We start from the raw sequence: 12789 nt of genomic DNA on the forward strand, positions 1-12789 counted from the left end.
ATGAAGTTGCATACAGCAATGAAGCTGTTATGGCTTTTACTAAATCATGAAACATGTTGGCTGAGAATCTAGTCAGGTCTAAAGGGAATCTATAGTTGTTATGATGGCCTTCTCACACAGCCTGGCTAGTAAAGTTTAATAATAATTTCTTTACTAAGGTTAATAATGTCTGTTCTGGTTTAGTCAGTTTTTCAGTGTCTCACAGTGATCTATTTAGATCCCCTGTTGTTTATAGTAGATTATTGATGGGCTTCTCTTACTGTGTATTCCTCTAATTATTTCATGCTGTTTTCTTGGTTAGAGATTATAACATTACTTTTTTTCTCATTAAAACATATCCAATTGCATTCCAACATGTCTGCATATTTGGAAAGTCCTGCTGTAGCTTTTAAGTAATATGAAAACAAAGTTAGTATTTTATCTATTATCACACCAGGTAATTTACCCCCCCCCAAAAAAAAATACATTAATTGTTAACCTTAGGCCTTTCAAAGAATTGAGGATCACATGCACCAAAATCCATAACCTGTAACACCCTCTTTAAAATCGTGCCTGATAAGTCATCTACTGAATTGACCTCATTTTATAAATAAATTAATACTACTTTCCATGCTGCTGTTTATAAATTCCTACAAATACTTACAATGTATCTCATTATCCTGGCTGATGTCCTGTAAATCAGTTTGCCAGAAGGGGATATTAAATGCGTAAATATAGCTTATCATGCATTCTATATGATTTCAAAAGGTAGCCATTTCCATGTTCCTTACTATGACGTATATAATGTCTTGGTCGATACCTTTAATATCTAAATCTTTATATAATACCCAAACTGTGCTAGATAATATACAAATAGTGACAGTAAATGAACAGTTGATCTTAGTTTTATATATACTGATGATTTGTGGTTTACCTTTGAAATGTCATCCGCCGTGTGTCCGTCGTGCATAACGCCGAAAGTATGGCTGCAAAAAATGACAATGTCAATTCACCATGTGTTTGAATGGCAAATAAGCGAATGCTTTTTTGCCATTCAAACACATGGATCATATGTCGGAAATGGCTTTCCAGCAAACCATTGTCAACATCTGATCCTTCAAAGTTCTCCATATTTCGGTAATATGGGTCGCACAACAGGAAGATTGCATATACCATTTGCAACAAAATGAAGGTAAACCATAATTTGTTTCTACCTTTACAAATTATTATACCACATTGGGGAAAGGTTTGCAGAAAAGGTAGTATTTCTATTTTCCTACTGTAGAGGATTTTGGAAATAGCTTTTTCGAATTGTAATTCACAGTAGAATTTTAAACAAATGCTACATTAGTTCAAACCAGAAATCAACCATTTATGCAATTCAATTTTTTTTTATATTGGTATCACTAACCTTATGATATGCATATTTGCAGAATGGTAATTGATTTCCTTATTGGACATGAGTATTAATGAAATTAAACCATGGAGTGTGTGACTTTACATGTGTGTTCCCACATTCTTCCTTCCCCTACCCTTACTACAGATTCACTTTCAAGGTTAATTGTTTTAGGCTGTAGAGTACAAATGGGCCATCTAGCAGCAGGTTTTGGAGAGCTGTTTTGGCCCTCCTGCTAACATCAGATCTCTACTTCCAGTTCCTGGCTTAATGAGCAGTGTGGAACTCTGTAGTCATTGTCAGTGCACCATTCACTACAAGAGTCCCATATAGAATCAAGCCATGGGGACGGTTAGAGTAACATCTCCCAACAGGTCCAACAGACAGAGTTCACAGTCCTAGTATATGCAGCCTATCGTAAATCAAAGCATCAAGAATTTGTGCTATGTCTAGTGAAAGAGATGCTCTGCAGTGGCTGTAATATAGTAAGGAATTCCTGAAGTTAAGTTGCACTGTAGTCGTGGCTGATTAATCATCGCAATGAACTGAAATGTCTGAAGCCAAAAAAAAGGCATACAGGAAGCCGAAGGTCAAAGAGATGCATCTGATCATCTAGCCATCCAGAGCAACACCAGAACTTTCCAATTCTGGAAACCCTTTGCTACAGCTAGGTGGCATTTAAATAACACCCTTAGTATAGAGGAAACACTGAAATGGAGCGACCTGTATAGAGTGCATGTACCCCATGGTGAGACTGTGGAAGAATGAGTTCTGTTGTTTTCACACTATGAGGACTTGCCAGCAGAAATCCTTTAAATATCATTGCCATTTAATTTGCCTGCAACAGATTTATAGCAGTGTTACAGTGGATACTGCTAGCACCTCACAGTATGAGGTTCTCCAGTTTGATTCCGGCTGGGATGCTTTATGTACAGAGTCTGCATGTCCTCCCTGTGCTCATGTGGGTTTCCCCCAGGTGCTCCTGCTTCCTCCCACATTCCAAAAACTTGCAGTAGGTGGATTTGACAGTCTAAAATTGCCATAGGTGTGAGAGTGCATGCAAGTGTGTGGTATGAAGGAACAACCTCATGGCTAGCCACCCGGTGGAGTGAACCTTGGAGTTGGCATGCCACTTCAACAGTGACAATCAACTACAGCCATGTGTAAAAATGGGAAGAAGGGTTGTAAATGGATGGAGTATGCATACAGTCTAGAGACCATTGAGTAGCCTAGCCCAGTTTCCCCAAAGCATTGTCTGGTTAAGTGACTTGCTCAAGTTTACACTTTAGGTGAATGAAAGCTGAGGGAATCGAACCCTGCACCACAGGAAGCATCGCATTAACAGAGTTCACAGCCTTAATCTTCTGTGCACATTTCCATACTGACAGGAAAGCAGTTGCACAGTTGTTTGATGGGCCACAAGAGTGAATGTCTTGAGTGTAAGCTGAAGAGCTGTACTTGTGGTGAGGGAGGGGACAGCTCATTTGATCAAGTTGTGAAGATTCAGAGATAATTACAGTAAAATAAGGGGTGCATGGGGAGTCTCCTCTTTGAGGAGATAGTGTGCTTCATTAGACACAAAACAGACATTGAGAATGTATGAGCATTCAAGTGCTTTGGCTTTCAGTTAGTGTTCACAGTTGTTACCAAACAGCTGTGCCACTTCTAGTTGGAGAAGCATGAATGCATGGATGGTGACAGCCTTGCATGTACTATGTAGGGTGAATGCACCAACATGTGGTTTAGGGTGGACCCCGAATAGCTGAGAGTAAAATGTATCCTTCCTTCTTTAACACTGCTTTTACTGCTTCCTTCTACAGAAAGAGATGGATCAGAGCCACCAGCTCTGAAGCAGGCACAAATGGCTGCTTAAACCTGCCGAAATGTAGAAACCATCTGCCATGCATGTTTCCAAACTGAAAGTGCAACCAATAAAACATCCTTCCTAATCTGGGTCTTGATTATATAGTCTTCACTATAGTGACCTACAGATAAATGGTTTCACATGTTTTGTCATTACTCAGTTTTTTAGGCTAGGAGCTGGGAAGTTGGCCACTGACTTTATTGGCTCATATCGATGCCATTGTACACTTTTTGTTGTAGAAACTTAAACGCTCTCTAGCTTGGGAAAACAGAATACAGGACACTTATTAAAGATGAGCTTTTCTTCTACTTCTTGAGATCCTTAGTTACTGCTGGAATTTATTTATTTTTACCAGAAAGGACCTCCACTCTGGCAGAAACAGACACAGAAAAAGCAGTTAGAGTGAAGACTGATCTTTTTAAATAAATGCCATATAAAACTGCACGGTTACATAATTCATGACTAATAAAGGGTAGAAAAAAATAATTAAAAAGTAATGTGCTGGTCCACTAGCAGATACTGGAACATAAACATGTGATTCCTTTTATTGGACCAACAAATGTTTTGTCATTACTCAGTTTTTTGGGCTAGCAGGAGCCCTCACTAGGTGTTAGCCATCTTATCTGTGTTGACTTACAAATGGAAACCAACAGTGATTGTGTACAAAGCTTTTCAGTGGCCATTCTGTCTGACCCAGTCAGGTCACTATGTCCAGATCCTGACAAGTTAAAAAGCATAGAAATGGATGACATTAGACGTTTCTTAATCCTTTAAGGACAAAAGAATTAATGTCCTCATAATATTTTTCCAGGGTTCTTTGCTCTTTGCCAGACAAAGGAATGTTATACACTTCAGTACTCATGCTCAGCAGACAATATTAAACGACCCTGCCCTTGAAGTGAAATGTGAAGTTTGTATCCAGATAGTATATGTAGAATTATTGGCATGTAACTTTCAATATAGTTATCTGCAGGTGGAAGGCATCATTTCTGATAGTCTCAAGTATTCTGATTTGCTTGCCTAAGGCAGGTGGTAAGATATTTCTGGGGAATGTGGTCATAGATGGTACGTACATATCCACAAATGTAGGGATCCTTTAGAGAGGAGTTGGCTATGATGGAGGAGTCAGTGTCTCACTCTCAGGAGTTGGACATCTTTGTATCTGAAACAGATTCCATCAACAGAAAAGATTAATGAGGGAAGATAGAAAGAGAAAGACAATTCTCTTCTCCTTGGCCTTGCTGTGAGACTGCCTCTTGCATGCAGAAAATGCTTGGATTAAAAGAGCAGAAAATTCAAGCGCTGACTCATACAGCCTTCCACATATTTATCAGGGGTTGGGGAGTTGGGAGGTTATAGTCTTGGACTTGCACATTCACTGAGATCAGTAGTGACAGAAATGTATGTTGGACATGTTCTTTTGAAGGTATTCTCACAGACCCTGAGGATTATCTTTCACAGGTCCATAGAACTATTCTTACAGACCCTGAGGTTTATCTTTCACAGGTCCATAGAACTATTCTCACAGACCCTGAGGATTATCTTTCACAGGTCCATAGAACTATTCTCACAGACCCTGAGGTTTATCTTTCACAGGTCCATAGAACTATTCTCACAGACCCTGAGGATTATCTTTCACAGGTCCATAGAACTATTCTCACAGACCCTGAGGTTTATCTTTCACAGGTCCATAGAACTATTCTCACAGACCCTGAGGATTATCTTTCACAGGTCCATAGAACTATTCTCACAGACCCTGAGGATTATCTTTCACAGGTCCATAGAACTATTCTTACAGACCCTGAGGATTATCTTTCACAGGTCCATAGAACTATTCTCACAGACCCTGAGGATTATCTTTCACAAGTCCATAGAACTGATTTTTGAAATTTGTGGTCAGTGAAAGAGGGCACTAAGAGTCTAAAAGATACTCAGGTAGATCCTCTTAGCTTTGGTTTCATGCTTATGAAAGTCAGGCCTGAGTAGGGTATCCCAGAAGACAGGGCTCAGGCAGTGTACCCTGGGCAAGGAATTCTTGTTCACTAGATTGATGGCCACACTCACTGAAGATTCAGCTTCCTTACCAGGAGACCAACAAGCATTTCCCTGTTATTCCAACAGTACAGTAATGGGAGTGACATGAAACTCAAGGTGTGGATCTCACTGGGTAAGGTGACTAACAGGTATTTCCCTGTTATTACAGCAGTACAGTAATGAGTGACATGAAGCTCAAGGTGTAGATCTCACTGGATAAGGTGACCAACAGGCATTTCCATGTTATTACAGCAGTACAGTAATGCGAGTGACATGAAGCTCAAGGTGTAGATCTCACTGGATAAGGTGACCAACAGGCATTTCCATGTTATTACAGCAGTACAGTAATGGGAGTGACATGAAGCTCAAGGTGTAGATCTCACTGGATAAGGTGACCAACAGGCATTTCCCTGTTATTACAGCAGTACAGTAATGGGAGTGACATGAAGCTCAAGGTGTAGATCTCACTGGATAAGGTGACCAACAGGCATTTCCATGTTTTTACAGCAGTACAGTAATGGGAGTGACATGAAGCTCAAGGTGTAGATCTCACTGGATAAGGTGACCAACAGGCATTTCCCTGTTATTACAGCAGTACAGTAATGGGAGTGACATGAAGCTCAACGTGTAGATCTCACTGGATAAGGTGACAAACAGGCATTTCCCTGTTATTACAGCAGTACAGTAATGAGTGACATGAAGCTCAAGATGTAGATCTCACTGGATATGGTGACCAACATCCATTTCCCTGTTATTACAGCAGTACAGTAATGAGTGACATGAAGCTCAAGGTGTAGATCTCACTGGATAAGGTGACCAACAGGCATTTCCATGTTATTACAGCAGTACAGTAATGGGAGTGACATGAAGCTCAAGGTGTAGATCTCACTGGATAAGGTGACAAACAGGCATTTCCCTGTTATTACAGCAGTACAGTAATGGGAGTGACATGAAGCTCAAGATGTAGATCTCACTGGATAAGGTGACCAACAGGCATTTCCCTGTTATTAAGCAGTACAGTAATGAGAGTGACATGAAGCTCAAGGTATAGATCTCACTGGATAAGGTGACCAACAGGCATTTCCCTGTTATTACAGCAGTACAGTAATGGGAGTGACATGAAGCTCAAGGTGTAGATCTCACTGGATAAGGTGACCAACAGGCATTTCCATGTTATTACAGCAGTACAGTAATGGGAGTGACATGAAGCTCAAGGTGTAGATCTCACTGGATAAGGTGACCAACAGGCATTTCCCTGTTATTACAGCAGTACAGTAATGGGAGTGACATGGAGCTCAAGGTGTAGATCTCACTGGATAAGGTGACCAACAGGCATTTCCCTGTTATTACAGCAGTAAAGTAATGGGAGTGACATGAAGCTCAAGGTGTAGATCTTACTGAATAAGGTGACCAACAAGCATTTCCTTGTTATTGCAGCAGTACAGTAATGATAATGACATGAAGCTCAAAGTGTAGATCTCACTGGATAAGGTGGACCCATGGATAAGCATGTGACTAGTGGCCTTTGAGGTGGAATTAAGTCTAGATTCCAGATCATCAGGCTTTGGTCTTAAGGCCCCTACTTCATTTTGTCGGATATAATCTACATGCGTCAGGTAATAGACCTGCTGTATATTATTTGACACATTACTCATTCCTGAGGGCTTCATGTAAATTTATTTCCAAATGAGGTTGTAACAAGGTGGCTCCATAGCTACTGCCATTGTACGCACCATGTGATTGTACTGCAGCAGAGGTAGCAATGACATATTGATACAGTATAATAAAATTTGGTTTGATCAGTGGAGCACACTATTAAAAAGTGCTTATAAAATTACAACTTCATGACCTAGGGTGAAGAGGGATAATCCCACACATTCATGCATCTCCAGGCCACACTAGTTTGGGGGATGTTTGCAATTTTTGATGGAATGGTCCATTGCTCAGTCAGGACTAGTACATGCTGAAACAGTTCAAGAAAGTTCCGTGGCAGCAAAAGCAATGCCTATGATTTTTTATAGTTATCTCTCAGCCACAATGACAGTCATTCTAGGAGTCTTAAACTTTGCTTTACCTTTGAACAGTGACAGTTTCCTTTGATGACTGCTCTTGAGCAGACGTGCTTCATAAAAGCTCGTGTACATTTTCATCACTTATTCTTTACAAGTCCTGTAACCCTAGTATATGGACATTGTCATAGGCCAGACAGTATGTTGCCCAGTAAATATATCAGAATCACCACACACTACTAAGGAGCCAGAAGTTGGCCTGTTGCAGCTGATGTTTTTTCTAGGATGTTTCTTTCCCCATGCCTGTTTACAATCAAGCCATCCCCTTTCAGTCCCAGCCTGTTCATTCCTCCTTATGAGAGTGTGTACCCCTGTAACATATGGGGCAATGGCCACCTGGAGAAGCTATCCTACAGTCAGCCATGAGGGTTTCTTGTGCCCTGACCAGTGTTGAGAGTGCTTTTATATTGCACTAACTCCACTGCAGGGCAGGGGATGACCTATCTATGTTATGACAGAGACCCATAATGCCTTTGCCTTTGTTTGCTCATGCTGTTGTATACTCATTAATGATGGCTATACCACCAAGAGCCAAAAGCCCAAACCCCAGGATGCTGTTTGCAATGCCATTGCTCCTCTGAGGGGTATTAGCAGTTTGTATCCCTACTCTGCCCTTCCTCCCCCAATATAAGCATGCCCATTGTTCCCCTGCTAGTGCTATCAAAGACCTGGGTCATAGTCACTACGTTAACTGAGCGGCAATGGTGGCAGACACGAATACACATAAATCCTCAAAGTAAAGTGTAGGGTTGTTCATGCAACTTGTGATCTTACACTTGAGCATTTTATCGATGTTTCACTTTCTCAAACATCATCCAGTAAGTTCATATCTTTTGCGCAAAGGGTAGAAGCACATTGACAAAGAATAAAATTAATTCAGTTCTTCTGCATAATATTGAGGAGGGGGAAACAATCTAGAACACTGTGATTGTTTATGTACCACTTTTATGTACCACTTAGCTTTTACAATACACACTATTGAACATCAAACTTTTGCATCCCTTTATTCCATCAGAAAGAGATGCAACAAAATGAAATTATCTTTCCTTGGACAGAGAGCCTTTCCAATTTTTTGCTTGCCTTAAAAAGTGTCCCTTGATGTTTTTTCATCCCAAATGACTGTGAAAATGATGAATTTGGTTATAAAGCACTTCAAGAGCATGTCAGTATATCACCAACAGCTGCAACAACTGCTGTTTCCATGAAAATTTTTATTGAAAGCACTTTTACCAACAATCGAGAAGTCCCATTTCCATACTGTTGTCTGACTTTGGAGCAGGTATATTTAAGTTCAGGTGGTATGGGGGTGTCCACCCACATGCGGGTGCAGGAGGGTTTGCCCCCTGCAAAAAAAGGATTTACTCTGAGTTTCACCAAAAGTACTCTAGGTGAAACATTTTCATAGTTTTTTTTACTGTTGGGAGGAAAAAGATGGTCTACATGGTTCCAGTACTTCATCTTTTTAAGCACAGACCTGCTGGTGGTACATTTTCAAGTACAGAATTATATGTCAAGACCTGTTGGTGGTACATTTTCAAGTATAGCATTATATTTCAAGAAATTCAGTGTCCATCCCATAGTAAGGAAAAAAAACACCTCAGCAGAGAAAGATTATAATACCAACTGCTGTTACTGTATTGTCTGTTAAACTTTAGTACACTGGATATCCATAAACCTGAACTTCACAGAGTGATAACATTTTGTTTTCGCCTGGTAAAAAAATGTTTACATAACGGCCAACCATTCCACTGCATGGAAAAGTATATGTTGCTCCAAGAGGAATTGATGAGATAGTGGTACACCTATGGAAAAAACAAACAAACTGTAAAAAAATGGTTCTTCAGTTGACTAATAAATGACAGTAATTCTGTCATTTTGTGTTTGAAAATAATACTTCTTTTTTTCCTAGCTTACTGTAATAACACTATAACAAATATTTAACAGGAATATTCACAATGCAAAACTGCCAAAACTTTTGGTAGTGCAAATGAGGCACCCTTGACATTTTCTGGTTTATAATTAAAAACGCATCATCAAAAGGGAAAGAAAACAGTCTTTAACTGTGTACTGAAACTATCATAGCAGATTAGCTATTTCTGTTGTGATGATAGCTGAGAGGTAGGGGATAACAACATTAGGTTTTAGTACAAAATTTCAATATCGTGTTAGGTACACCTCCCCTCTTAAATGTAAAAAAATGTAAAACCAAACTGAGGACACTCCAGGCAGGTACTCTTGGCGTTAGAAAGGTTTTATGACTGTGTTTTCAGGGAAACCTGCAAAACCTCACGCACCACTTTAGTCATTGTGACACCATGCATGGCATGACTGACTGCTGTGGTCTGCACTGTATCTACGGCTACTACAAGGGAACATTTAAAAAAAATGGTATTCTGTTATTGAAAACGCAGTGTGTATTTTAATACGTACATGTAAGTATTATTACTCTTTTTCAAAACAACTTTTGAATGTTTAACTTATGGTACATGTTTCTGTTATGACTGCGGGAAAATGAATAAAGCTAATGTGGATCTATGTTTGGTGGAGGAAGCAATTACAAATTTGAAGGAAGAGCTGCTGTTTCACCATTTTCTTTTTATGTATTATGTATACAATATATATATATATATATATATATATATATATATACATATATTTTTTTTTTTTTTTTGGGAACAAAATTGATTATTACGTTTGCAAAATAGGTACACATTTAGCAAACTACAATTTTACTGGACATCATGTAATCTTTTGAACAAAAATCAATAATTTCATGAGGTATGACACCTTTGGCTCCTGGTTGCGTAAGTACCAGTATATGTTTGGTGTGAATGATGTAATGCAAGGCAGTGTACTTGTATAAATATGCAGCCTGTAATCCATAAGTATATAGTTAGGAGCTTTTTGAAAATCAATGGGCTGAGATTTGTAGTACATGAACATATGGATGTGAAACTAAGGGCATTGTATATACCCTAAAGTGTCCCTGCAGCAAGTTTTATGGGGGGGGGAGTAAGAGACTATTTAAGGTTAGACTTTTAGAACATGTATGGACTGTGCTTTTTTTGTAAACAGGTGGTGGTATGCATATGTTGCATTTGCCCCCCCCCACGCAGCCATTCCAGTGTCCCATTATTTGTCTATTTCTCCCCAGTTGCCATAAACACTGTTAAAAACTCTGTGTGCATGCTCCTTTCTGCTTTACTTCTACAGTGATTACAGATATTTGGATTTAATTAAAAACTTTTATTTCAAAATTTCCAGCACAAACACTGATAGACGTTTGCTAAACAAAGCAATACAGTTTCACAATGAAAACAGACTTAGCATTAAAACTTCTGTGACTTTGAGACTCATATTCATTGAAACAGTATAGAAACCCACATTCAAAGAAAGTGCATCTGGCCAGTGGCATATTGATTTGAAAACAGCCCAAAGATAAACTTAAAGACCCCTTGCATACATTTTTAGGATCATGCAAAATTTCTTTGACTCACCTTCCTGATTAATTATTATATATGTGTAAATAACTAAATGTGTCTGTAATTTTTCTTTGTGGAGCTTTTCTCCCCGGGCCTCTGATGAAAAAGGGCCTTTTCAGCTCAGTCAGACACCCCCGGTTAACAAATGTAAAATAAATAAATAAATAAATATTGTAATTTAATACAAATTATATCCCTTGTATAATACACCACTTATTAGAGCTTGTTTTAAATTTATAGTCAGTAAGCAAAGAAACAAAACATATGAACCAATAATGCCAAAACTGCCCAATTCAGAACATTTCAACCATAAAAGGCCACTCAAACTTCTATCATTACAACCCACCAATATCAGTCAATATGCATAGTCTCTGCAGAAGTAAAAGTCATCTGAATAATTCCACATTAAAGAGATCTGACTGTAACTAATGAAAAGGTTGCTGCTAGCAAAACCTTTATATTTAAGTATTTCATCTACAAATTCACTGTCTGCTGCCCTTGAAGAATAAATTGCCTATGTTACATTAAAATGATAAGCTGGTAGTATTGCAATAGGAAATGGATGGCAAACTAAAACAGGTTCATGGTTATTAGGCAGCTTATCCAAGTTGAGGACATACTCAGGACTGCAGCACCCCACCCTCTTAAAATCCAACACAATATCAGCAATCCATCTACATGCTGTGGGAATAGAACCCACAGCCTTCTGCATCAAAACAAAAGTATGCTACCTGCTGTGCTACTAACACTGCTTTAAAACTCTACCCAAAATATGCAACTGTTTTGCTTAGCAAATGGTATAATGTTGTGTGTTTAAAGGATTCAAGCTCTTGTTTCCTGTAGCTAAGGTACAGGGCTTGAGCCTAAGCAAATTACTAACCACCTGCCAACCGTAATGAGGGCATTTCACTGTCTTTCACACACACACACACAAACACCTCAACCTTTTAATGCAAGAAATCTGGACAAAGTCTAAAATAAATAGGAACAGATTATAAATATTTCTCTCATGAACTTTAGAAAAATGCATACCAACACAAATCCTGTTATTTTAGCAATTTTCTAAGAATATGAAGTCTAAACCTCAAATATTTGTCATTATTTAGCAACTTCATTCTTTTTATGAGGGAAAAACAAAAATGTGGGGCAGAAATCTGGACATTCTGCAAAAACCTGGGCAGTTGAGGGGTATGCTACCTACAGTATCTCTTTTACACACACACACACACACACACACACACACACACACACACACACACACACCATACCTCTCAACCTCTTAGCACAAGAAGTCTGGGCAAAGCCTGTCATAATGAGGGGACAAAGGCCCAAAACTAGGGACACATTTTAAATATTGTTCTTATAAATTCAAAAAGTTGCTAGAGTAACAGGATTTGTGTTAGAATGCATTTTCTAAAATATATGAAGTCTGAAACTAAACTCAGATGCTTGCCATTAATTAGTAACCTTAATCCTTAGGTCATACCAGTGATTTCTCAAAAAAAAAAAAAAAAGGACAATTTTTATGAGGAACAGACCAAAAATATAAAGCAAAAATCTGGACATTCTGTGAATATCTATACAGTTGAGCGGTACTACACACACATACACCCATACCTCCCTCTTAGACACTCCCACATACCTCTCAATCTTTTAGAGCTAGAAATCTGGATAAAGACACACATAATGAAGGGGATCAAATGTCCAAAAATAGGGACACCTTTTAAATATTGCTCTTACAAACTTATAAAGTTGACAGAACAGCAAGTTTTGCATTAGTATGAACTTTCTGAAGGATATGAAGTCTAAAGCTCAAATGTCTGCCATTATTTGCTGTCTTAATCCTCAATGATTTGCCAGGAAAATGCAGTTTTATGAGAAATAGACCATGGATGTTAGACTAAAATCTTAATATTATGTGAAAATCTGCACATTTCACTTACTCTCTCACACACTCAGACCTAC

At 38.7% G+C, this 12789-nt stretch overlaps 1 protein-coding gene across 2 annotated transcripts in view; it reads right to left on the reverse strand.

Annotated features, from left to right (window-relative positions):
* Positions 1–3575: 3575 nt before the first annotated feature.
* LOC122798692 (fucolectin-like) overlaps positions 3576–12789 on the reverse strand; it is a 99437-nt gene continuing 90223 nt past the window's right edge. For both annotated transcript variants that reach the window (XM_044067788.1, XM_044067786.1), the window contains one exon: positions 3576–9144. In XM_044067788.1, the coding sequence (XP_043923723.1) occupies positions 8994–9144 (151 nt within the window). In that variant the 3' untranslated portion in view covers positions 3576–8993. The remainder of the gene's footprint in view (positions 9145–12789) is intronic.

Source organism: Protopterus annectens, chromosome 3.part1 (assembly GCF_019279795.1).
Source record: "Protopterus annectens isolate FY-2018-M chromosome 3.part1, PAN1.0, whole genome shotgun sequence".
Lineage (NCBI taxonomy): Eukaryota > Metazoa > Chordata > Ceratodontiformes > Protopteridae > Protopterus > Protopterus annectens.